The sequence below is a fragment of the Hippocampus guttulatus genome, chromosome 4 (assembly GCF_054856545.1).
Source record: "Hippocampus guttulatus isolate MCC_2025c chromosome 4, RoL_Hgut_1.0, whole genome shotgun sequence".
NCBI lineage: Eukaryota > Metazoa > Chordata > Actinopteri > Syngnathiformes > Syngnathidae > Hippocampus > Hippocampus guttulatus.
The window spans coordinates 17,611,437-17,637,736 of NC_141264.1; the positions used below are offsets into that span (position 1 = coordinate 17,611,437).

The 26,300-nt window shown below is 40.0% G+C and overlaps 3 protein-coding genes across 4 annotated transcripts; all 3 read left to right on the forward strand.

Annotated features, from left to right (window-relative positions):
* Nucleotides 1–202: 202 nt before the first annotated feature.
* On the forward strand, nt 203–2,820 carry rsl24d1 (ribosomal L24 domain containing 1). Its single transcript, XM_086110178.1, has 6 exons — nt 203–345; nt 1,411–1,524; nt 1,600–1,672; nt 2,100–2,163; nt 2,288–2,373; nt 2,497–2,820. Exons 1-6 carry the CDS (start codon nt 265–267, stop codon nt 2,571–2,573), a joined length of 495 nt encoding a protein of 164 aa, XP_085966304.1. The 5' UTR covers nt 203–264; the 3' UTR covers nt 2,574–2,820.
* Nucleotides 2,821–3,430: 610 nt separating this feature from the next.
* Nucleotides 3,431–5,300, forward strand: LOC147206292 (cAMP-regulated phosphoprotein 19-A-like). Of its 2 annotated transcripts, none has more exons than XM_086110173.1 (3): nt 3,431–3,659; nt 4,168–4,290; nt 4,359–5,300. In XM_086110173.1, the coding sequence occupies exons 1-3, from the start codon at nt 3,597–3,599 to the stop codon at nt 4,527–4,529; spliced, it is 357 nt and encodes a 118-aa protein (XP_085966299.1). In that variant the 5' UTR covers nt 3,431–3,596; the 3' UTR covers nt 4,530–5,300. The 2 variants fall into 2 exon arrangements, with proteins under 2 accessions (XP_085966299.1, XP_085966300.1); XM_086110174.1 differs by having other exon boundaries at nt 3,439–3,638.
* Nucleotides 5,301–5,927: 627 nt separating this feature from the next.
* LOC147206293 (unconventional myosin-Va-like) lies at nt 5,928–26,027 on the forward strand. The gene is made up of 40 exons (XM_086108266.1): nt 5,928–6,062; nt 7,694–7,804; nt 8,240–8,411; nt 9,274–9,418; nt 9,512–9,668; nt 9,858–10,001; nt 10,112–10,193; nt 10,304–10,411; nt 10,678–10,784; nt 11,617–11,882; nt 11,959–12,040; nt 12,119–12,259; nt 12,777–12,902; nt 13,297–13,380; nt 13,766–13,894; nt 14,131–14,228; nt 14,299–14,385; nt 14,497–14,605; nt 14,685–14,896; nt 14,981–15,137; nt 17,166–17,405; nt 17,962–18,210; nt 18,648–18,741; nt 18,807–18,949; nt 19,045–19,146; nt 19,352–19,483; nt 19,565–19,621; nt 19,793–20,020; nt 20,111–20,178; nt 20,252–20,326; nt 20,922–21,120; nt 21,791–21,884; nt 22,488–22,625; nt 22,737–22,891; nt 23,568–23,657; nt 23,737–23,887; nt 23,958–24,240; nt 25,196–25,370; nt 25,443–25,523; nt 25,614–26,027. Exons 1-40 carry the CDS (start codon nt 6,036–6,038, stop codon nt 25,764–25,766), a joined length of 5,451 nt encoding a protein of 1,816 aa, XP_085964392.1. The 5' UTR covers nt 5,928–6,035; the 3' UTR covers nt 25,767–26,027.
* The last annotated feature ends 273 nt before the right edge of the window (nt 26,028–26,300 follow it).

A 26,300-nucleotide genomic window follows, 5' to 3' on the forward strand; every position in this document is an offset into this window, starting at 1 on the left:
AACATTTTTCGGACTTCCAGGACCACCCCAAACCCCCAAAAACAAAAACAAATACAGGATGTTTAAATATTTTACATAAAAATATTTGCATTTGTTGTATTTTCATGATATGACATAATTTGACTTGTCAACTATTTAGGTGTATGGACAGCGGGGGGCAGTATATTTTGAAGTCACACTTTCAGTGCTCACCAAAGCGGAAGTCGAGCTGAACGTCCGGCCTTGTTGTTGTCACGCGTAGAACGCAGCAGCTTTGCTGTGAAGATGCGCATCGAAAAGTGTTATTTCTGCTCGGGTCCGGTGTACCCAGGACATGGAGTTATGTTTGTACGAAATGACTGCAAGGTATGATATACTTTTGTTCGTCAATAGTCAAGTAATTTGCCAATCGAACGTCCTGTTGGCCCGTCATGTGGCCGGCCAATACTAAACCCGAATCTAACGTGCTCACGTGGAATTCGAGTGGCTGTTTTAAAAAAATGACGCCGAGGAGATGGACTCGAGCATGTCTTTACGTTGACGTTTTTCTTAGGTGTGCGTGCATGTGAGTAGTTATGGTTTGCGCTTGCCGCGGGTTACTTTTGATTAGTCGTGAACGGACCCAGGGATTTAACTCGCGCAGGCTCTTCAGTTTTGGCCTTTTACATGGAGATAGTGCGCCACCCAGTGGTTGACACGTGGAATCCACACTGACAGCCTAAAAAGAAAAATTAATATAATGCTTTTAGATAACAAACGGCGCTCCGACTACGGACACATCCTAGTTACATCGTAGCCATAGAAACGCAACACCGTCGTAAACTGAGGTCCCGCTGTACACGGCACGAAGTACTCACTCAAAAAATACTTGGCTATCCAAGCATCAACATCATGACTGTTAAAATACAGTGGCGTGGTCGGCCAAGATGTTCATCAAAATGAGACAGAATATATGAAGTTTAAAATTTTAATGGAAATGTAATTTTATGAAAACGTTAAATACAACTGAACTATACTGGGGCAGTTGGAGCCGTGTGAGCTCGAGGAAGGACGACCAAAGTGATTAATATAATCTAATGTTCAATTTTTTTGAGCTGTCAACTTTGGGTTTTCATCAGCTGTAAACTATTATCGTCCACATGAAAAGACTATGGAACAAATAAAGATTATGAGAGCGTCACTTTATTTGACCCACTAAAATAAATGTTTTCTATGATATTTCAATCTATAGAGTGTGTAACAACAAATTCTCAATAATTTCTTGTTATTTTTATCAATCGAAGTTCCTTGTATTGCTGTTTTTAAGTAAATGTATTATTTGCTTATGGAATCAGGAGATTGGTTTCACTTAGGATTTTATGCGATTTTTTTTCAAAATTGTTATTTTAGTGCAGTTTGTTTTTCTGACTATCTTCCCGCACACAATTGTAGACATTCAGGTTCTGCAAATCAAAATGCCATAAGAATTTCAAGAAGAAGCGTAACCCCAGAAAGACCAGATGGACCAAAGCATTCCGAAAGGCAGCTGGAAAGGAATTGACAGTGGTAAGTAAAAAATATTTCAAAATATGCTGTATGAGTTTTGCATGATTCTATCATCATTCATTGTTTGTCTTTCAGGATAACTCTTTGGAGTTCGAGAAACGCAGAAATATTCCTGTTAAATATAACCGGGAGATGTGGGATAAGACAGGTATGGTACAAATTGTTTGTGGGAAGAAATTCTGAGTTGGTGAGAACATGCAAAAGAGGCTAAACACATTCACAATTGACTAAAGTACCTGTTACAAATATGTGGAGGAAAAATAACTACCGTACCGGTAAAATAAAATAACTGACTAGATCAAGCTTACCGGTACTTAATTACTTCTGTGCAATTGAATGACTTACAAAGGGAAAATTTATCTAAATAATGGCCATGTTATTTGTTTATACAGCTTTCCTGTAAAATCACATGAGATTGTACAGATGTGCTGTTGATTGTTTACACTGGACTGTGCTACTAAGAAAAACAGAAAAATGACCATGCTTTTCATTTTTTTAATCTTTTTTTTTTTCATTTAGCAACAGTGTTTTGTCTATTGTTTGCTCAAATTGACAAGTGTGTGTCATTTTTGCAGTGAAAGCAATGAAGAAGGTGGAAGAAATTAAACTGAAACGGCAAGCAAGATTTATCATGAACAGGTGGGCAGTTTCTTCAATGTCAGCTCTTTCTGTCTGTTTTTTTCCTCTTGTTCTTATCCAACTACTATTTCTATTGAATAAATATGGTAGATTTGGATAGAATTGTTTGGTCTCCATTTTGCAGATTAAAGAAGGGCAAAGAGTTGGAGAAGGAAGAGGCCATCAAGGAAGTGAAGAAGAATATTCACCTCATCAAAGCACCACATGCAGGTACATATTCGGACGTAGTGTTGAAAGCTGTTTGATTTTTATTTTTTTTAAAATAAAACCTAGAGTCACTCCTGAAAGTTACGTGTAGTAAAATGGAGACAAATCTTTTGTTTGTTGTTACAGGAAAACCCAAACAAATGGAAGAGAAAATGGTGCAGAAATTACAAGAGGATGTGGACATGGGAGATGAGGACATTTAAATGTGTTGGTTTTGTGTGGCATTTACTTTGACCGAATTTTCAGTAGACTCTCCTGTGGTTTGGTAACCAGCACATCTACACAATAAATTCTTCACGACGGACTCGCAATGGATTTGGTGCTGTACGCTAGCTGGTTGCCACTTAAGACCTCTGCAGAGGCCTTTGTGTGTGTGTTCATATAATGACTTGCATTACTGCAGAAAAGACAACAGATGACAGAATAAACACTTTTCACTAAAAAAAAAAATGCAGTTTTTGAATTTATATTTAAAAAGTAATCTTCATCATAATGTTCATATTTTTACATCCATCAGTCCATGATGACACCTAACAATTGTTGAATAGAATTGGTCACTGAATTTAGAATGTCATCATCAGGTAAGGTTGCAATAGAGATACAGAAAGACTGGGAAATTCCTAGAAAGTCATAGATATTGACGTCCTTGACAAAACCTGAATTTTTCAATTCAGCTCGTGTTTTGAAACTGCAATTTGTGTAAAAACCAGTGAAACATTGAACAACTGGACATGTGCTTGAAAACGTTTGAGAAGGCCATATGAAGTTCACCTACAGCGGTTATCGTGCACTTGAGGTTCATTCCACTCGAAAGCCGAAGATCCCTTACTTTGTGAATAGTTTATGTAAATAAAGAATGCAGTACTGCGTACAATTGCGCATATTTTTGAAGGGAAGGCTTCCGCAGATGACGATTAATCATAATAGTACAGTATAAACTCCACAACTACCTTGAAGACAAAGGTGACAGTTTTGCAGAATTGTACAGGTTATCAGAATGTCCAATGTAAACAACGGAAGTCGGGAAGACGAGATAAAAGGCGTCGATTCGGGCCCACTCGGGTCAGTGGAGTATCCGGGCTCGATTGCGCAATTTAGCAGCCCACAGCACATAAAGCTACTTGTATCTCTGCTGCTGCTGCTTGTGAAGGGACACTTCATCCCACTCCGGGTCGGACGTCTGTCTGGGTTTTTGAACAGCAGGCCACGTCTTAAATAAGAGTAAAATGTCCGATGAGGCTGAAGGAACGAGGACGTTGGAAGAACGGGTGAATTGTCTCTTTTTTTATGTGTGTGAAGAAGATCTTAACTTGGCTAGCATAAAAAATCTTGTTCAGGGGTTAGTGGTTTGCACTAGGCTAGTTAGCATTTAGCTTCTCTCGGCCAGTGTAATCGAAGGGATGCTATCACCAAGTTAGTCATTTTTACTTCCAGTAAAAGTGCAAACCTCAACACCGTGACAACACACTTCCAATTTATATACTGAGATTTCCAATTGTGCTCGAAACGTGAAAGTAAGCGCTACACGTTGAATGTGTTTGGCTGGTAAAATGGGTTGCCTCGTGCAATGTATCCAGTTTCTTTTGAGTATGAAACAATTGAGGCTCCTTGTCAGAATTGACGTCACCTTTACATCTAACGGTTCAATTTTGTGGGCTTTTATTTGCCAAGGAACAGAGTATACGCTAAATGTTGTGAAGCCAAACGTCGTTTTATGTTAAAAAAAAAAAAAAACTATGACCAATGGTCACCATATTGCCAACTGTGTAGAAGTATGACTGTACGTTGTTTCGACAGGAAATGGATGATACGGTTATTAGTCCAGAGAAAACAGAAGAGGCCAAATTAAAGGCCAGGTACGCCGGTCTTGGAGCCAAACCCGGGGGATCGGATTTCCTGAGAAAAAGACTTCAGAAAGGGGTTGGTATCATGGTTGAACCCCTATCTTATTTAATCAATATATTGAGTCTTGATTTTTGTTCACCCAGCCAAAGTATTTTGATTCTGGCGACTACAACATGGCCAAGGCCAAAATGAAGAATAAGCAGTTGCCATCAGCCCTGTCTGAGAAGTCCGAGATCACTGGCGGTCACATCCCAACGCCTCAGGATTTGCCTCAGAGAAAGACTTCTATTGTGGCAAGCAAACTGGCTGGCTGATTGCTCTGCTGTTCAGGGCTTTGTTACCATTCCCACCACTGAGTCAAACCCACCTACCTACCTTCTGCTCTCTTTTCACTTCTGTGTGTTCTTTTCAAAGTTCAAACCAAACATGTGAGAAAGGAATTTAAAAGTCAGATCCAGCAAGTTGGAATTCTAAAATGCTCTTAAAGAAGAACCATTACTTGCTTGCATGCGATTTCACACTTAAAAATTAGTGCTACCTCATTTTGGTATAATATTTCACTTTTGAAAAATACAGGGTGCAGGAGGAAAGCAGTGTGTAGAGCCTTGTTTGTTATTGACAAAAATAATTTTGTTGCCGAAACTCTTGCTAAGAAGCCAGTGACTTAATATTGGGTAAAATAGTCATTTTTGCATTTGGATATGTCCCTCGGTTTAACCTTTTAAGGAAAAATGCTCACATGGAGTCATCCCTTTGTTCTATTGATGCATCAAATCTTCTCACACCTCGGTGTATAATGTCAGGTCTGATTGCATACAGTTGTGTTTTAATGGGTTTCTGACAGTGGTCTCCGAAGACTTGAAGAACGGGCTCATCATCCAACCTCTTGAAATGGCCTTAATTGAAGTATACTGTTTTTCTTGAGCAATATTTGCTGCCAGAAGAGTCATGTCACTGTTGCACTTGAATGGTTTAGGATTTTAAGGAAGGAAACTAATAAACTATGTACTGTATGTGGAGTGGGGTGTGTATGTGCAAACACACTGTGCCATTTGTTGTGTAAATAAAATAAATTTTGCATAATATTCCTTTTGGCTGTTTTTGTACTTGACAGTCAATACGGGTGATGTACTGGATGCACAATTTAGGTAGAAGTCCAATCTAGGTGTGTTTATTTAAGTGTAGGATGTCAGTAAAATGTAGTAAAAATATTTTACTGTAATGTAGGAAAAATTGTATGACGTTCAAGTTTATTTTTGTTAGATTTCTATGGCCTCTTGGTTTTGAGTTCCCTGGTTCGCCACCAAGGGGCGCTCACGTGATATTTTTTTTTCCTTTCCTCAATATGCAACGTTGTTAACCTGCGTTTTAGCCTCAAATTCAGATTAGGAGGCATTAATATTGAATTCCACGACCATGATCTGACCGTACTTGCGTGAAATCGTGTCTTTATTTTCCCGATAGTGGAATTTATGCCTTCCAGTATTGGACGCTAATTTCAAACTTTAAGATGCATGGAGGTAATTTGACCAACTGTGACTTGACTGTCAACAGTTTGTTCGACATGACTTCAAGCTACACTGTCGGGATTTAAAAAAATATTGAATACGTTTTAATAGTATGTTATTTTAAATGGATACATTTCAACCACACTGCTGTCAGCGCCACAATCTCACTTTCAGACCGCCCCACACGCTTCCATTTACTTTGAAGTAAAGGCAAGGTGGTGGCTGCGGTGACTGTGTCTCGACAAGTGGAGGCTGCTGTGCTGCTCGGAGACGAAGTTTTGCTGGGTTTGCTTTTAAGTTTCACAACTCGTCATGGCGGGTTCAGAGCTGTACACCAAGGTAAGCTTTCATTTCTAAATTTATCAGTCAACTGTCTTCTCTCACCATCTGTACTTTCCTTTAACCCCCACGTTATACGCATACGTAGATATTAAATTCTACTTCGTTTTATTTTTATCTGTCGGGGCACTTAAAATAACGCCACCGGAACGTTATACTCGAAGTGACTGTACTCGTTTCAAGCGCTTAATCCATTGAGGTCCTTTGGTTACGACGGTTCTGACATAATTTGTGCTTCGAGGTTACGAACGGCGCACTAACAGCTAAAAACGATCAAGAAAACGAAGGGAACATTTAAAGAACACAATGAATCAATCTCTCAATTACACTAATGGGAATGTCAGCGAGTCGGCAGTTCGGCAGCCATCGATTGTGAATCACTTTCACCTGTTATGTTTCCAACATCTGAAAATGGGAGACAGTTTGGAAGAAAACTACAAAGAAATGGTTCTGCAGGTGGTCACCGCAGACCTTTTCCCTGTCCTCATCCTTTCTGGCCGATTAATTTATTTAGTTATTTTGCTAACTTTTGCATTTTGCTAGTTCTCTCATCTCGAGAGGTATTATGAGACAGTGTCAACAACTCACAGAAGTTGCTCAGGTGGTGCAGCTCATCCAGGATGGCACGTCAGTGCGCACTGGTCTCCATGTGTTATCCAGCGGTACCCCGACTACCATTAGGTACCAGAAGAGAGTCCTCAGTCATATGCTGATAATGAGGGCCCTGGGTACATTGCTCAATCTCATGTGGCTCGAGTGTATAAGAAGTTCCTACATTATGAAGACACTGATGTTATAGAATGGTCTGCCATGTTCCCTAGACCTGAATCCAATTAAGAACAACTGGGACATCATTACGTTCCATCCACCAATGCCACATTTGCAGAATGTTCAGGAGTTGACTGATTCTCTGATCGAGGTCTGGGAGAGCATTGTGATTATGATTCTGAATTCAGACCTGCATGGCACGATGATTTTGAGTTGAATCATGCGTATGTTGTTTTGTTCTCAATGCATTCCACTATGTCATGATTATGATTTTTTTTCACTCATTGAAATCTACGATGCGTTGTTTCGGGGTTCCGTTTATTTTTTTTAAGCCATTTTAATTTGCATAGCGGTGTGAGTATATGTCGTCATGCGACGCAAGAAGGCACACAATTACTGCCATAATTACTGCATTTCATTTGATTGCTTCAAATTTCTAGCCTAGAAAATGGTATGAACTGAAAACCACAAGGTGGATTTTTAGTTCAATCTCAGGATCTAATACAGCATTTTTTGCTACTCAAGTCGGTTCACAATTTGAGCAAAGCTATGCAACACATTCGTGTGCAAGGAAGTTGAGCAAATTTGGTATTTTTTGAAAATAAAAATCACTTGTGCTTATGTATACTTCTAATGTTTTGAAAAACCTTTTTTCAAGTACAGAAATTAAATCAGGACTTCTGATTTCAACCTACCGTATTCTTTGTTTTTAACTCATATCTGTACAGGGTGTGAATACTTTTGCCATCTCTTGTTTGTGATTTGACCGCCCATTCTGGTATTGGCTGTTTTTGTACAATACTTTGTAACTGGAATTAAGGTTGAATGCTTGTGAATTGGTTTCTCCCATACTTACCCACCAGAATGCCCGTGTATGGCTCCCGGACCCCGTGGAAGTGTGGAAGTCAGCAAAGCTAGTCAAAGATTATGCGACTGCCACCAAGACATTATTTCTCCTCCTGGATGATGGCACTGTAAGTCACAGAAATTTTCTCTATATGCAGTGCTCTGAAAAAGTATTTGCTCCCTTGGGAATTTCCTTGGGTTGTGCCTGCGCGATTAAATTTGATATGATGAACTGTGAAACCTTTTGTGTGTGATAAACAACACAGAAATCGGGAAGGGGGCAAATACCTTTTCACAGAACCGTACACTCAACTGTGAGAGTAATGAACAAAGTGTAAAAACAATGTATGCACCACTCGAGAAAGGCAGAAATGGATGAACACAGTGATTGAAGGAATTTGGGCCAAGTTGAGGCATGCAGGTGGAGTGACTTAAGGCAAACTTATCTTGCACAAGACAGTTGCATGGTACTTGTAAATCACCCTCTCTTGTAGTGTTTAATATTTCTTTGGCCACTGTTTTCAATCCTGATTTGCTCCTAACAGTCTCTTGTGTGTTTGTAGGAGTTGGAATATAAAGTAGATCCTCATACAAACAACCTTCCACCTCTAAGGAACCCCAACATCCTGGTGGGGGAAAATGACCTCACGGCTCTCAGCTACCTTAATGAACCGGCCGTCTTACACAACATCAAAGTGCGCTTCATCGACTCCAAGCTGATTTACACATACTGTGGTAATGAGCGTCATCTTGACTCACTCGCACTATCGCTGTCACTGTAGACTTTGGAGTCCTGCTCACTGTACGCTCTGACTTGAGGCGTATGATGACAATTATTTTGGTGCAGGTCGCTCTTAAAGGAACACGCACACAAGCTAAAGCAATCTGATAAACATTCATTATGTGTTTTCCACAAGAAATGTGGGGAAAAACCCCCAAAACAAAACACTCCCCAAAAACAAAGAACCCAAAAACATTTAAAAATATTTTTAAAAAATGTTAGTATGTAAATCCATGTGTGCTGAAACACAAGTATGCGGGGCCCACTGTCATACAAAGCTATATTTCTGTCATACGTACCTGTGGCTAAAAAGCGAAAGGTTAACAGTCTCTGTCCCTGAATTGCCATAAGTGCAGTCAATGTGTAGAGCGATCATTGCCACTGGCCTCTCAAACATCCACACTCTCCTTAATTTGTTTTCCGTTTTCTCACTTTTTATGATAATATATCTTTAGGGGAGAGGCTAATCTGCTTTGTTCTGGACAATTGCGCTATGTTTGTGATTTAATAAAAGATGATGCAATATGTGGAGCCTAAACACGATTTCTCAATAAGAACAGCAGAGGTCACAATTTTCCCATTGTTACAAGTGGGTATGCGTGTGGGCCTGCGTTTGCGTTTGAGGAATTCTGTCATGATGTTTGATGTGAGGCACTGCAGGCCCAAGGTCACACATTGCCAAACTTTATTTATTTTATTTAAAAACACATTTCACCTATTATAGAGAATTCCCATTGACCTTCCAGGCAGTGAGCCATATTTTGTAGCTTGAATGCTAATTGTCATCTACACTGAGATCTTTTCTGCATTCTCTAGGCATTGTTCTTGTTGCCGTTAATCCATATGAGAGTCTGTCCATCTATGAAGCTGACATCATCCATGCCTACCATGGGCAGGACATGGCCGACATGGACCCCCACATATTTGCAGTGGCTGAGGAAGCTTACAAACAGATGGCCAGGTGTTCTTCAAATAGAATCTGTAGACTCAGGACCAACCGAGATGGTGGTCATTCATCTTCTTCATACTCATTATGTCTCATATCTTTATGCAGAGACCAACAGAACCAATCCATAATAGTGAGTGGAGAGTCAGGAGCTGGCAAAACCGTCTCTGCTAAGTATGCCATGCGTTACTTTGCTACGGTCAGCGGCTCCTCTGGTGAGGCTGATATCGAGGAGAGAGTCCTGGCCTCCAATCCCATCATAGAGGTGATGTTCAACACTGCACAATACATACATGTATATTGATTATTGTCATATTCTGTTAGTTACATTTTGACAGTCATACAATGAGATCCAATAAGAGCCTTTCTGTATACGTTGCAAGCTTGACTAATGAAATGTGTTGTCGTGTCCAGTCGTAAATGTTATTTAGAGGCTTCAGTGTAATACTTTTAGGCTCTTGGGAATGCCAAAACGACGAGGAATGACAATAGCAGCCGCTTCGGGAAGTACATTGAGATCGGGTTTGATAAGAAGCATCGTATCATCGGAGCTCACATGAGGACATATTTATTGGAAAAATCAAGAGTTGTTTTTCAGGTACTTTTCATGTTGATCATGACATAAGCATTACCCCCTATACCCCTAACCTACATTTTCTCTTTTCTGCGACGTGAATAAGGAAATATGCATGTCTGCTTTACCTTCAGGCCCATGAAGAAAGGAACTATCATATATTTTATCAGCTGTGCGCCTCCTCACATTTACCAGAGTTTAAAGACTTCAAATTAGGTAAGTGTTGTAAATTTAGAAACATCGTAACTTGATTAGTATTTGAAATGGTTCCTTAAAAAGCTCGTCATTGTATCGATGTTTATGACTGATTTGTCTGCGGCATCAAGGTGATGCAGATGATTTCCACTACACTAACCAGGGTCATTATCCAGTTATTGATGGAGTGGATGATGTCAAAGATATGTGCAGCACAAGGAGAGCTTTTTCACTATTAGGTGAGTCTTAACATTTTGTGTGTGTGATGGCTACAAATCTGTTAAAATGTTTCCTTTCAAAATTTATCTTTTTTAAAATTTTTTTTATACATTTCAAATTTAATCCAATGGTTAAAAGTTTGATCTGGCAATTTGCACACACCAAAATTTAGCATTACTGTAACCAATTACAGTATTCTGATTTTGTTTACCTTTCTGACAGTGTTTCTGTACCAAAAAAGATTATTGGTGCAGTGTTATGTACACGTTTCCGCTGTCTTTTTTAGGAATCGGTGAAAGCCATCAGATGGAAATCTACCAGATTCTGGCAGCTATTCTTCATCTTAGCAATGTGGATGTTAAGGATCATTCCGGTGACAGAAGCAGCATTTCGGTAAGTTCGTTTCAAGTACCGGTAAGTTACAAGGGGGATTTTCTTTTAGGTCGGGATGTTCGATACCACTTTTTATTCCAAACCGATACCAGTATGAGTGCTGAACTGTTGAGTACTTTGATCCATCAAATTTCTACTAAACCAATGACAAATCATTTTAAGGAAACACCTTTTGTTTATTTCTGACAAAAAGGATACAACAGTCACTCTGAAGTGTAAAATAAAACGGACATCTCTGTTTAGTCTTTGTTCCAAATAAACTGAAGTGCAAAATAATACAGTTAAATGTTAACTATCATACTGAAGTTGGAAAATAGGGCTGGGCTGAAAAACTGAACACAGTGTATTTTATATCAGCTGATAATGACTTTTAAATTTTTTTATTTTTTTTTTACATGCGATACTCAAAATGAGAAAAAAAAATCTAATAGCTGAAAGATAAAATTCAATTCTCGAGAGGAAAAATAAATTTCATATTACAAAATAAAGGGACATACAATTATTAAAAAGTGGGCAACAGTTGAGTCTAGCATTTTGTATAGTACAAGTAAGCACGATGTTGCCTGGACTGCATTAAACAGGAAAAATATAAGATATCCTTTATTTGTCCCGCAATGGGGAAATACCTTATGAATGTCGTAAATAATAGCAACATGCAGTTTTCAAGTCAATGAAAGTAGGAAGATGTGTAAATTTAAGTATATGCATGAACTACCGTAATGGAGAAAGTCACCATACCACCCAAATTAATTTAGTTTATAAGCTTACAAATTTCGGTACTCGCCCATCACTGCTTTTAGGTTGCTTCTGTTTTTACCTTGTGTATTTTCAGCCAGACAATTTTCACTTGGTGGTGTTCTGTGACTTGATGGGGGTGCCCTGTGAAGAAATGGCCCACTGGCTCTGCCACAGGAAACTCCAGACAACCACAGAAACATACGTCAAAGGCGTCTCCAAGACGAATGCGGTCAATGGCCGAGACGCACTCGCCAAGCACATTTATGCTCGGCTCTTCAGCTGGATTGTTGGCTGTATCAATAATGTGCTCAAATCAGCAGTTAAACAACACTCATTCATTGGTGTTCTGGACATTTATGGGTATGTTGTCATCATCTTGTTTTGGCAATAGAACTTTGTCCTTTTATTTTCATTTTTCCATTTATTCTTTCCCCAGGTTTGAAACATTTGATACCAATAGCTTTGAACAGTTTTGTATCAACTATGCCAATGAGAAACTCCAACAGCAATTCAACCTGGTACCTTTATTGTTCTATACGCTGTATTTTCTAATAATAACCTTGCGTGTGAAGCACTGTCACTATTTATGCCTACAGCATGTCTTCAAACTGGAACAAGAAGAGTACATGAAGGAGGAGATTCCATGGACCCTGATTGACTTCTACGACAACCAGCCGTGCATCAATCTCATCGAGGCAAAATTGGGCATCCTCGACCTTCTGGATGAGGAGTGCAAAGTAAAATGCTGCTCTTTACCTCCGCCAGGGAGATTATTGCAGTGTGTCTTGTCATCTTTTTGTTTGCTTGTTTTCTGTATTACATGACGCATAGTATCATTGTTTTGTTTTGTTTGGTTTGTTTTTCAATGATTAGCAGTAATAATTTGGTGAGAATCCACACATTGCAATTAAAATATGAATCCTCTTCTTTTATAATGGGAGATTTCTTTTGAGAATTTGCTTAGCTTATGCAGAATCTTAAATTACATGTTTAATGCAAAATCAAGTTCCATCTGTAATTTGATGAGCACATTTGGCAGCAATTTAACAATATCTCAATTGCACATCTTTAGATTCTAATTTGTTGTTCTGTGCTTTTTAGAGTCATTTTTTTCGTAGGAATGTTCCGGTCGAGCCTAAATTTACCTCATTCAAGCTGAAAGTGTTTACCACAACTTTCCACTGGCTGAGCCTACATGTTATTTTGAATAAAAGGCAGGGTGAGCTAATGGGTCACTTCTTCCTGTTTCCTTAGATGCCGCAAGGCTCCGATGACACGTGGTGTCAGAAAATGTACAACAACCTGTTGAAGCAGAACGCTCACTTTGACAAACCGAGGTTATCGAACAGAGCTTTCGTCGTTCACCACTTTGCGGATAAGGTAGCTAATGCTTAAGTTTTCATATCTAAACAAAGTTGAATGAATTTATTTTTCTTTTTGAAAAGCACTTTAAGTCCTGGCCAGTTCTCATCCATGCATATTTTTGCCACCTTAACAGAATCTCACGTCATTATAAAATGTTTTCCACGCAGTGCATCATTTCCCCTTGCAGAACAAACAGTGTTGAAATGGAAGCACGGATGACTCATATGTTCTCATGCAAAGTGTGTGTGAAGAAAGAATTACCTTCAGTTTTAATGCCAATGCCAACAACTTGTACTTCTTTTCACCATCGGTTGTACTGTATTAGCAACACAGTTCTGTCACCCAGCTTCAGCAGCATGATGATTATGACCTTTGCTCATTTTTTCCCCACCATCACTTTTTGCCATAGGTGGAGTACCAGTGTGACGGTTTCCTGGAGAAAAACAAGGACACCGTCAATGAAGAGCAAATACACGTGTTACAGAAGAGCAAGGTGAAATTTGTGACCACCGCGTTACCATACAATACTTTTTGATTTGTAGAGCACTTTCACAACAGCTGCAGGTGTCACAAAGCGCTTGACAGAACACACAAAATAACAATAATGCAACAGAACACACAAAATAAACCCCGTACGGAACAATAGAAGAATTTCCTTTTACAGTCATAATGGATGTTATTTAAAGGAAGTCATTGTCAGTACCCATTCAACTTAGAATCCAGTTGGAAACTCATACTTGATGTTATTATGTGCACACACCCTGGAATTGTTGTGCCAGCTCTTTTGGAGGAAATAATGCACACTTCACCTTGTACTTTTAATCAAAACATTGCCGCCTGGTGGCCACTGACATAAACGACTTCTCACTTGTTCTCAGTTTGATTTCTTGCTGAAACTGTTTGTGGGAAATGAAAAGGCAACAAGCTCCACCAACAGACCCGCCACCAGCATGACGGGGAGATCTGGTCAGTCACAGAGAGCTAATAAGAAGACTGTGGGGCTGCAGGTGAGATCAGAAACAGGTGATCACTACAATTTTAACTTTACTAGTAATAATAAAGCACATTCGCAGTCTCTCTTTTACTGTCTTTCACGAGTATAACAAACAACAAAACAAAACTTGTTTATGAAACATTTCTAAAGTGGTTGCTTTTTGTTAGGTAAAATACAATATTTATCGTGGCCACCTGTAATATTTGTCAGTCTTTTGATTTTATTTCATGGTCATCACCTCTGTTACAGTTTCGACAGTCCCTACATTTGCTGATGGACACGCTGAATGCTACGACTCCTCACTATGTACGGTGCATTAAACCAAATGACCATAAAGTGCCATTCAGGTAAAGGAGAAGGCGATGATTTTACTCTCCTCACTCTCTGGTTTGATTTAACATGTTCTATTTAATAAAGCTTGGACCCTGTGAGGGCAGTCCAGCAGCTGCGAGCGTGTGGCATCTTAGAAACGATACGGATCTCGGCAGCTGGATTCCCTTCAAGGTAGCATCTCCGCGGGCGCCTCTGTGAAAATGAGACAAGAGATGTTGAATACACCCCACTAAATGTTTATATATTCATGTTAAACATATTGTAAGTTTGTGAATGTTGCAGATGGACCTATCAGGAATTCTTCTGTCGTTACCGGGTCCTTATGAAGCAAAAGGATGTGCTTTCTGATGTAAAACAGACCTGCCAAAATCTCCTAAAAAAGCTCATCGAGGTATGAATTATAGGCAGAACCTCAGTCGTAACTACAGTATGTCGATATTGATTATGTTCCATTGTGATTTTGTTGTCAGGACCAGAATCTGTATCAGTGTGGTAAAAACAAGATCTTCTTCAGAGCTGGCCAGGTGGCCTACTTGGAAAAGCTGCGATCTGAACAGTTACGAAGAGCTTGTGTCAGCATCCAGAAGACAATCCGCTGTTGGCTGGCACGTAAAAAATTCCTGAGGATGAAGCAGTCTGCCGTCACTATTCAAAGACATGTGCGGGGTCATCAGGCACGCTGGTGAGCAGACAGGTTCGTGAACAGTAGGAGAATACATTTGACCACTAACATTACAAATGCCCCCCCCCACCCCACCCCCTCCAGTTATGTTCGCTTTCTGCGGAGGACAAAAGCAGCTGTTGTCATTCAACGTAATGTCCGAATGTGGGCGGCCAGAAGACGATGCCAAAAGCTGCGCTCTGCATCCGTTGTCATTCAGTCCTTCTTCAGGGCGTATGCAGCCAGAAAGCTGTACTATAAGGTAATGTCAGCAACCATTATTTCTAACTGAGCTTTATTGACATATCTTCTTCAAAATATGATGCGAATTGGCAGTTGAGGCTCATATTAGTGTAAATTCAGGAACTCGCATCCAACAACTGTGATCTGAAAAATTGCTTCAGACGCTCCAAAATATTTTGTCTTCCCAGAAAAGTAAAAGGTGTTATCACTGCAAAGGAGAGACCAACCAGAAGTCCTATTCATTTTTAATTCCCTTTGCTGAAGTGTCTTGCGCTTCTCCTTTATGTGGATTCATTTACAAGGGTCGGAATAACGAGTTTTGCATCACAGTATGCGAGTGAAAATTCACATTCTATACCTCAAACAAACAATGAAACTCAACACTGCGAATGCGCCAAGATTTTTTGTGGCAAAACACGGAGCCCAAATGTTACGGAAATCACTGAATGCTAACTCGTTAAACCTTTAACATGTTATGGTTGTTTCGAATATTAAAAAAAAAAAAAATTATCAGTGGCTTCCATGACCCAAGAGTTTTACTCTCTGTGCGATACTCGGGAGGTGGGGAGCATGGCAGCCCCAGTAGGTCCCGCATAACTGGGGAATAAGCCACGCTCATTTGTGAGTCTGTCTTTGCGCTGAACTGAAGCACATTACCGCGACATATGTAATGTCAATGTGTTGTGCAAAACACATTAGTTCTCGTGGCTCCTAGCTGCATTCTTCATGGATGCACAAACCGCTAATCACACTGTGTGTATGTCAGACAAGATAGAGTCCACGAATCCTTCTAATCATCTAAAGACTAACTGAAATAGATGAGAACATGAGCCAATATTTAAGAGTTAGTTTATCATGCCAACTGTTTCCCCTCAAGGTTTCTTCAATTGTTTGAACACTTACAAACCATGTACTAGTATAAATATTTTTTCTTGTTCCGAGTTAGCTGGTCTAAGCTCAAGCGTAAAGCCATGAACTTACAATATTATGTTGTGTGATAAAATGCTAGCTGCTGAAGTCAAGTTCCACAAAAGCTGTTTTCTTAAGGGCTTCTGTTTTTGATACAATAAATGCAAAGTTTAAATGGATACATTTGTTGGAAATTGCCCCATTATGCCAATCGCGACCAGTAGCTTGCGAAGGGAGTGTCAGTCGAATGCGTGGGATTAACTCAATCACAGCCACCCCTCCCAATTTTGTGCTATTTATATAGCTGCCTGTCATATGCAGTGAATGAGCTAAAAAAAAGAAAAAAACCCCAAAAGGACACTTTCACTATCAACTGATGTAAAATGTGTCACTTGATTGACAAGCAGGGCAGCCTGTCATACGCCTGTTGCATGCGCACACAAGGGCCCTCACTGGCAAAACTCTGTATTTTGTTTTGTCCACACTAAACTTAGTAACAAATTATAAAAATGATTCGGGGACCAACTAAGCCAAGTATTTATTTCCATGGAAAGTGAGAGTTTTTATTTGTTTATTTTTTTGTAATTTGCGATCAGTTCCGTGGTGCGGCATCTCAGGCTGGCTGCAGAGTGGGCTGGCCAAACGGGAGCGGGCGGCATGCTCGGGCACATGTTCAGGCCTGGCCATTGATTAAAAACATGAAGAAGTCCCTGTACCATTCCACCATGACGGATGTGAATTGGGAAGTGTGCGCACGCAAGTTGTATTGTGCAGTATGGCTTCACTCAATTGTGGAAGGGACACCAGTACATATTGTACATCTAAAGAATTCCAAGTATAATTTTGAAGTTAACAAGGTCGATCATTTAGACTTGGTCATTTCATAATTAGCTCACGTGTTGAAAAAGTTGTGCCCCCCCCCCCCCCCACCTCTCTTTCCCAATGCTATAGAATTTTCAACAGAATCCTGGAATATTGGATCACTGCAGCCCTACCTATGTTCAACCTCCCCGTTCTATTGCTCTATTTTTGTTGTTTAATAAAACCCTTGCTTCAGGGCACTGAGATCACCCTGCAAAAACTGCTCCTCATTTTTTTTTAATCTTGCATTGATGATCCAATATTGATCTCTTCACAGATTTTGTACGACCAAAAGGCTTTGGTCATCCAAAAGTGGGTGAAAGGCTGGCTAGCCAGGCAGCGTTATCGACGTACTCGAGCAAATGTCATCCTGCTGCAGTGCTGTGTGCGACGCCTACTGGCCAAAAGGGAATTAAAGAAGCTCAAAGTTGAGGCGCGCTCAGTGGAGCGTCTCAAGAATCTCAACGTTGGCATGGAGAACAAAATTATGCAGTTGCAACACAAGCTAGATGCGCAGGTGAGAGAATTGTGTTGCTGGGTATGTTGGTATTATGTAGTATCTCATGTGAACCTTGAGCTAGACCCATGATGGTAACTATGGGAGAAGAACAATTTTAAAGTTCACTTTTCAGCCTTTATGACGTGCTTCATGTAACAATCACAGAGTGATCGAGGAAATGTACAAGGAGTGTCATGTTTTTAATGCCTTGCTCAAAGGCGCCTCAGCAGTTCTACGGAAGTGAGATGGTATCTTAACCTTCGTCTTCCTCTGTCTGTATCATGTCCTTTGTATAAGACTAATTTATCCAATTGCATGTTGGAATTTGCAGAAATTACTCATACTAATTCAATTAAGTGCATGAAATTAGGAATAAAGAAATGGATTGATTTTCGTGTTAGTACTCGCAGTAGCTGCCATAATGTCTCATTTCCTTGTGTTACCACCCTGAATGTTAAATATGTGTGAAGTATGGATGTTGGACCATTAGAAAAACCGAGCCAGCTTGCCTTAAAACATTGTAGCCGGGCGTTGTCGCATCACATGCACACCATGTGTTTGCATGCCCCCGCAGCACAAAGACGTCAGAGAGCTCAGCGAGAGACTAAATGCCGCGACCAAGACCCGAGATATGGAGAGAGAGCAACACTGCAGAGAGATAGAAAACCTTCAGAGATCCGAGCAGAAGGCCAAAGCCAAGGCAGAAAGGCTCCCTTCACTAATGGAGCAGCTCACCTTTCTTCAGCGTGAGCTCGAGAGCACTCGTAGTGAAAAGGAAGTGCTGGAAGATCAGAACAGCGTCTACAAGAAGCAGACACAAGAGGCGAGCGTCCTCCTTTTCTCTTATTTTAGTAGTTTGTCTTCATGGATGTTATGTCGTCGTTTGTGTACCCAAATGTCAATGTTGAGTCTGCTGTGTACTGCTGCTATGACTTTGATACGGTTTTGTTGGAAGGAAAAAAAAATTGCATGTGTTTCCTTAATATTTCTTAATATTTAACCCGGCTTGCATGCTTAACAACAGCAATACATGACTACTACTACGAAAATAATGAATAAGAAATGGAAATGAAATAATGTTGCCTGAGGATTTCACAAATCAGCAACATTTTTAGCTTGCCATTAAAGTTCATTTAACAGGGACACTGAGTTTTACAACAAAAACAATTGAACAAGTTCTTATTATGATTTTATTTCTTTATATATTTTCCCATTATTGTCTCCTGTGTTGCCGTTATTAACGAGACTCAATGTGCTCAGGTGGTAGAGGAGCTTAATATGAAGAATGGTTTGCTGACTGATGAAAAGGAAAATCTTAACAAGCTCATCCTGGAACAAAAAGAACAGTTGACAGGTAAAATGCAAATTCAAGTTTCATTGTTTCTAAATGACCAAAAACAATAAAACTGTTGTTCTCAGAAATTAACGCCCAGGTGGAAAGCACTGAAAAACTACAGAGAGAGTTAACTGAAGAGCGCTCCCGGTACCAAAACCTGCTGAGTGAACACCTGCACCTACAGGAGCTGCATAAAGACCTGAAGGAGGAACTGGAACATAGGCTTGTGAGGCAGCTTTTTCTTTTATGTTCTGTGAGCGTTTTGTTTCTCACGATGGACCGAATTTAGTCAGCTTTGTCTACTTTTTTTTCCCCTGACAGAGTCCAAGCAAAAGGCCGGACTCGAGCTATGACAGTAACTTGCCTGAATGCAGTCCAATGATTGGCTCTACCAATGGACAGTACAGCTCAGTTCACAAAGCGGTAATGTACTGAACATGACAAAAAAAATCCAAAACATTATCTGTAACCCATCATGGTTTTCAATTTTACCTTTGTTTATTTAGTCACATTGTTAATAAATAAACGAGCTGAATTTTTTTTTTAGCCCAATGCCAGCCTGAAGTGTGGAGATGGCCAATGGCCGACGTCTACTTGGGCTGCATTGTTGATTTCTCTGTTATTATAGGATGAGACTCCCTCTACTGTAGACCTCCCACTCATTCTCAAGCTCCAGAGAAGAGTTAGAGAACTAGAGAGGGACAAACAATTTCTACAGCAGCAGTTAGATGAGAAGGAAACCAGCGAGGAAGAAGCCAAGGCATGTTCTCAACACTTTTAGTCACGTGATGCCTTCATCTGTGTAGTAGCTATTTTTATTGTTGGTCATTTCTGAATGAAGGATTCGGAGGAGGAGATAACTGTTGGCAGAGCAGAACTGGATTTGGAAACGCTTAAGGTACAACACTGAATAACTGTCCCAAATAAGGAATGTCATACACAAATAGTTATACTATCAACATTCGTAACATAAGGTTAAAATAATGATAATAATAATCAGAATAGAAGCACAGTTACAGTATATACTGTATAATTTCCTGCATTTTGTCAATGAAACAATTTCAATTAGCGCCAAGAGCTGCAGTCTGAAAATAAGAAGTTGAAGCAGGACTTGAGTGAACTGCGCAAGTCCTTAACCAGTGAGAACAGCGAGCTGATGCCCCCTGCTGTGGGCTCCACCACATACAACGTATTGCTGGAGCAACTCAACTCTTCTAACGAAGAGCTGGAATTGCGAAAAGAGGAAGTGCTTCTTCTCCAGTCACACATAGTACGCCAAGAGGCTTTGAAATACAAGGTCAGATTGAAATGCTACAATTGACATATTGGTTATTTCCTTCATTAGTTTTCCTATTGGGCTAATATTTTCTATCAACTGCCCATGCAGGACTCTGCGCTCGGAGAGGGGGTGAATTTAGACCTTAGTGATGTTCCCTCATTTCAAGACATTGACAGGTAAAAACCTAGACCTCCTAATCTTCATTTAAATGTTAGTAAACAAGTGTCTTTTATGGTTTTTACCTGGCAGGTCCACTGACATCCATACACTGAATGAGGATGGAGAACTGTGGCTGGCTTACGAAGGCGTGAAGGAGACCAACAGGTGTTTTTGGTGTTGTTGTTTAATTTGATCGAACTACAAAGTACTTAATGCGTCATGGCTGGATTTATACTGCTGGGCTGATTTAATACTGAAACGTCTGATTTTCGCACATATTAAAACATACCGTTTAGGTATCCTGGTCGGACCCTGTTAAAACACCCCTGAATTATGTTGAAATATTTTGCTTATGCAATGATTGGCCCATATCTAATTTTGCATGTTTCGCAATATTTATTTGTCTGTGCTTTTGTTGTATTTTAGATTAACTGTGGGTGTTTTTAGTATTTTTGTGTTGTCTGGGTTATATATTTGACTATCAAACGGTGTACTCTGTTGATGTCAAGTTGGCGTTGACGAGATATAGTCATTTGGTGCATTTACACTGCACTCGCGTTGGCAGATATCCGATGCCATATCTGGAAGAGGCCTCAATCCAATCTGTAGATAGCAGATTCCATTCAGCCCCCCCTCCCCCAATTTAGGCTGCCATGGCGTATACCTGTATCTGAATTTGTACCACAAAAAAAACAGAATTGCCACTTGAAGCAGTGCAAATCCAGCCCCTGTAACTAGATGCTATGACTTGAAATCCCAGGCTTCTGGAGTGCCAAATGCAGAAGCTGCAAAGGCAGCACAGTGAAAGTTATGAGAAACTGCAGATGGAGGTGAACACGCTCAAGCAAGAAAAGGAGCAGCAGGAGAAGCTTTTTGCTCAGACTTTGCTCCTGCCTGAAGACGCTCGCATTGAAGCGGGACTGGAGCTCGAAATTACCCGTCTCACCCACGAAAATCTGGTGTGTATAGCCTCTGGCTCTTGACAGATCTGTCATGATCCCTTTTATGGTGGTGTAATTAATAACACAGACAATAATAGCATGCAGACACTATTAAATCATATCCAAATTAAAAGCTCTATCAAAAATATTACAGTTTCTTGAAAGAAAATAACGTTCAGTTTTGATTTAACTGTTTTTAAACATTAATTGCATTGTTGCAGTTTGCAACAGTACAGAAATGCCCCACATGAGACTCGATAAGGTAACCACAATATCATAAACTGAAGTTGTACAACTCTACTTAAAATAATAAAGCTTGTTAAATTAGAAAAACAGAGTTGTGGACAATCGCAACGTAATTTATTCATATTAGGAAAATACAATTAACAGTGTACATCTACCTGTGAAACATTTCTAAAATATACAGATATCCACCTGTTTTTCTTTTTTTAACAACGCTGTGTAGTGTTGGACAATCGCAATCTATAACATTATTACTGCCAGATTTGTAGTTAAGGCTACCTAATGCTACGGCCAGTTTGTGATCCAAACAGGAAAAAAAAAAGTATCTCAAAAGTAAACCTATTTATAAATATTTGTATTTCTCCCGTCCTTTGGTTTTACACTTGGGTGTGTATGGAAGTTGTGTTTATCCTGTCTCTAATCCAGTATGTCTACATATTTGCAGGAGCTCATGGAGCAACAGGACAAACAAGACAAGACTATTGTCAATTTGAAAAAAGACCTTCAGCTCTACATGAAAAGAGTAGAAGAGTTTCAAGGTAATCCTGTCAAACTGAAAGCCACGGGCTGTTACAGTGCACTGCATAGTTGACTCATCAGTTTTGGATTGCCACTCAGGCGTGCAGTTATTTCGTTGATGTCACATTATTATAATGTACCTTTGGATCCTCCTTCATAAATGTTGAAAAAAAAAATCTTACAAAAAATTCATTCAAACAAAGCACTCGATTTCCATCCGAGTTGTGATGTGTTGCTCTAAGTGCATTCAAGATATTTTCACGCTAGTCGCCGCCTTGCGTCACGGGATGTATTGCTATCGCTTTTCTAGTTACTGTAGTTTGTTTACTACTTTTCAAGATGCATTTGTGGGATAACTTCCGCTCACTACACATTCACACGGCAAAATGGCCATCTCGCTATTATATAGGGCACAACAGTATGTAGTGGAGCTGGTGTTTTTATTGAGCCAAGGCACCCATTTTACATTCCATACCACTGCAGGGGGTGCATGGGGGCTCTTGGGGAATAAAGTTTACACTTAACGTAAACATGGGGAGTAAAAACTTAAAGCCGTCAGGTGCTTCACTGTTCTATACTCTCTGTCAACAGTATATTCACTGATTCTTCATGTTCCTTTCAAGCTCAACAAAGGAAAACGTCCCTTGAGACAAATTCTTCTGCCAAAGCAGTGAGCATACCTCGCAAGGAGAGAGAGTACCAGGGAATGTTGGAGTACAAAGAGGGTGAAGAGAGCCGCCTTGTTAAAAGTTTGGTTTTAGGTATGGCAAACTTTTCTTACATGAGTCCATGATTGTTTCATGCAACATGTAGAAATGCCTGAATGTGAAAGTGCCGTGCCTAATGGTGCTGCCCGGAACTTTTCATTTCAGACCAGAAGGCCCGTGGTGTCGCTGTCAGCTTCCTTCCTGGCCTTCCTGCTTACATCATCTTCATGTGCCTGCGATACGCTGACAGGGTTAACGACGATCAGCGAGCCAGCACACTGCTCAATTCTGTGCTCTGCAGCATCAAAGGAGTCATTAAGGTTCAGTATAATCAAAAATTAATGTCCGCGTCATTAAGTACGCATGTGCTATGATGCAGGACCTTATTAGCTCCAGAACTGATTGCTCATTACAAGAAAGGTGAATCTTTTTTTTCAAGAAAGTGTGCATTTTACTCATTCTGTAAAAACAAGGCCCAACATGTTTGGATTTTCTGAGGTTGATGCGTACCGGATATTTGGCAAAATAAAATTCCGATTAATTAAAAACAAAACAAAAAAATGGGCTGGCCGATTTAGTCGGCTGATATACAGTATATGAGAGAGAGAGAGAGAATACAAAGAAAATATTGCTCACTTTTGACCATCTGTTGGAAAAATGCTGTATGTGCATGGTAACCTCTAAGTATAATGCAGTTCAATTTACATACCTACAATATGATTGTGATATTGTTACATTAATGTCTTCAGATACATCTTCAGCATCAACATTGAAATTGTGAGACAAAGGCACAGAAGTTGCTGTTGTGAATTTACATTCGAAGGTTTAGAGAAGGTCAAATTAAGACACATTTTGTGTTCGGCCTAAAATTTCATCCAACACCCTTATCTTTTTGTGAGAAGTGTATACGGTAATTAGACCCTTTTGGGAAATTGTGCTGTTGCCTGTATGTGACACCAGTGATTGTATATTTTATTGTTGGTGTTGTTTCTATAGAAGCGAGGAAAGGATTTTGCCATGTTGTCTTTCTGGTTATCCAACACGAGTCGACTAATTCACTGTCTGAAGCAGTATAGTGGAGACGAAGTAAGCACGAGTCCATTATGAGGCGGCTGAGTTCCACCGAAAAACACATTTGACTATTTCTGCAAAACCCCTTTTGCAGACGTTCAAGACGTATAACACTGCGAAGCAGAACGAGCATTGCCTGACCAACTTTGAACTGACGGAGTACCAGAATGTGTTTGCAGACCTAGCTATCCATATTTACCGCCAGCTCATCAAAAGCATGGAGGACACCCTGCAGCCCCTCATAGGTGAGGTGAAGGATCCCACATGCATGTATGCATTTATCCGAAGCCGTCTGACCGTGTTTGACATGTGCAGTTTCAAGCATGTTGGAGCATGAGGCAATCCAGGGGGTTCTGGGCTCCAAGCCAACAGGTCTGAGGAAAAAGAGCTCGGGTTCCCCAGAGGAAGACGCGGTTACGGTGGAAGTCCTCCTGCAGCAACTTGGACTCTGGCACACCACCATGATGCAACATGGGATGGACTCTGGCCTCATTAAACAGGTGGTCCGGCAGCAGTTCTACATCATTTGTGCTGTCACCCTGAACCACCTGCTACTCAGGAAGGACATGTGCTCATGGAGCAAAGGGCTGCAGATCAGGTAGCGACCCGTTGCTTTTATCTGCTGACATTTTCACAATAAAACATTGGAGAGCCAAGCTGACACTGTATTTCTCAGGGACAATAGAGAATTCAACTATACACTCATGAGATAGACATGCACAAATAAGACTGGATGCTCAGATGAGAGAAATTGTGATTGTAGATGCCATTGTACGGTTTACTTTCCCAGGGTATGGAATAAAAGTTAACCTTCATGGCTTAATGACTTGGACTAAACATAAACAAACATGCACAAAGAGTAATTCATGTTCCTTTTTCAAAATTCGACACACCACAGAGATGTGTGTCAACAACCGTGCCAAAATAGTAATGATTTTTAAAAAAAGGAAAAGCTATTATTATCGGTACGTAAAATGAGTCTTTAAAATTAGAAATGGTCTAGATGTTCTCATAGATTTCAAATGCTGCGCTGTGGGAGTTTCAACTGAATGCGCTGAAGCTACGCCCTGCTCAACTCTCAAATCAAATACCCCTTGTATAATCTGGAAGAATTGATTCTTCCTCATTGAGCAACTTTCTTATGTCTACACATAACTACATGTTTTCACCACAAAAATATATCCATGTATTCAATATATACTACCAGGTTGTCGCTCTTCTTTATTTCTGTGAGGAATGCGTGTACTCATGAACAATGAGGCTCTCTGAAGAGGCCAGGCCAGACCAAAGCCCTGGCTGTGAAGTTGGATTTTGCAAAGCATTTCATAACACTTGTCCTTGCTCTTTTTCACGCAATTCTTTTTCTACTCCCACTCAAGTAATTATTTGGAGGACTACTTGAGTTGTTTTTGTACTTCTACTTAAGGACTATTTTTGGTTACTCTACCCACCTGGTCACAAAATAGACAATAGTTTGCAATTAATGTCTGACCTTTTTATGTGTGCACAGTGGAACACACCCTGATCTGTTTCCTGGTTGCCTCTGTGTTCAGGTACAATGTGTGGCAGTTGGAGGAATGGTTGGCGGAGAGGGAAATGGCCGACTGTGGCGCCAAAGAAATGTTGGAACCTCTCGTACAAGCCGCACAGTTGCTGCAGGTCAAGAAGAAGACTGAGGCCGACGCTCAGGCTATTTGCAACATGTGCACGGGCCTCACGACTGCACAGGTCCCTCATCAGTCCATGTTTTTAATGTGATACGTCACTATTGTTTTGATCATCATGTGTTTTTCCTCACAGATTGTGAAAGTGCTGACACTTTATACACCAGTGATCGAGTTTGAAGAGCGCGTGACAACCACATTCATCGCAACCATTAAAGTGAGTTGCTGTGACCCAAACGTGTGCAAAAGTGTTGTGCTCTTTTATGGTCCTCAAATTATTAACCTGTTCATTTTTGGACCTTTATAGGACATCTTGAAAGACAGAGAGGAGTCGTCCACACTGATGATGGATGCCAAGAAAATCTTTTCTGTCACGCTTTCTTTCTCACCCTCCTCTGTGGCGCTGGAGACCATCCAGATCCCTGCTAGCCTAAATTTGGATTTCCTCAACCGTATATAGAGCCAGCCTTTGACAGTGATTTGCTGTTTATCATGTGTGGTTTTCAATTTGTACCTAACTTTTGTATTCACGTGCCAAGTAAATATAAAAAGTCAGTTTCAGGAAATATGTTCTGGGGACTTAGCAGTATATGTTTAGTGAATAAACAAGAGAAATAATATAATTATTGATACTACATAATTTTGTAAAGGGTTGAACATAAAGTACTGTAATTGAAATGTTGAATATGACAACCAGTTATTAAATATATAAAAGTTTTTTAAAAAAGTCTGTCTGACATTCTGATGATTGTCGTTCTCATGCTGTCATTTTTATTTATGTCATTACAAGCATTACTTTATAAATCGGCTCATTCATTCAGGAAATGAACATGACAAATGTTATCAGACAGGTTCGTACAGTCCAAAACTGATCTGCTTGTCTATGGCCAAACACGAGAAAAAAATTTTTTTTGAATCTTCAAACCAAAATCTCTCAAGTTTGTAGCATATTATTTATTAAGCCAACTTTACACAAGAAAATACATAAAAATAG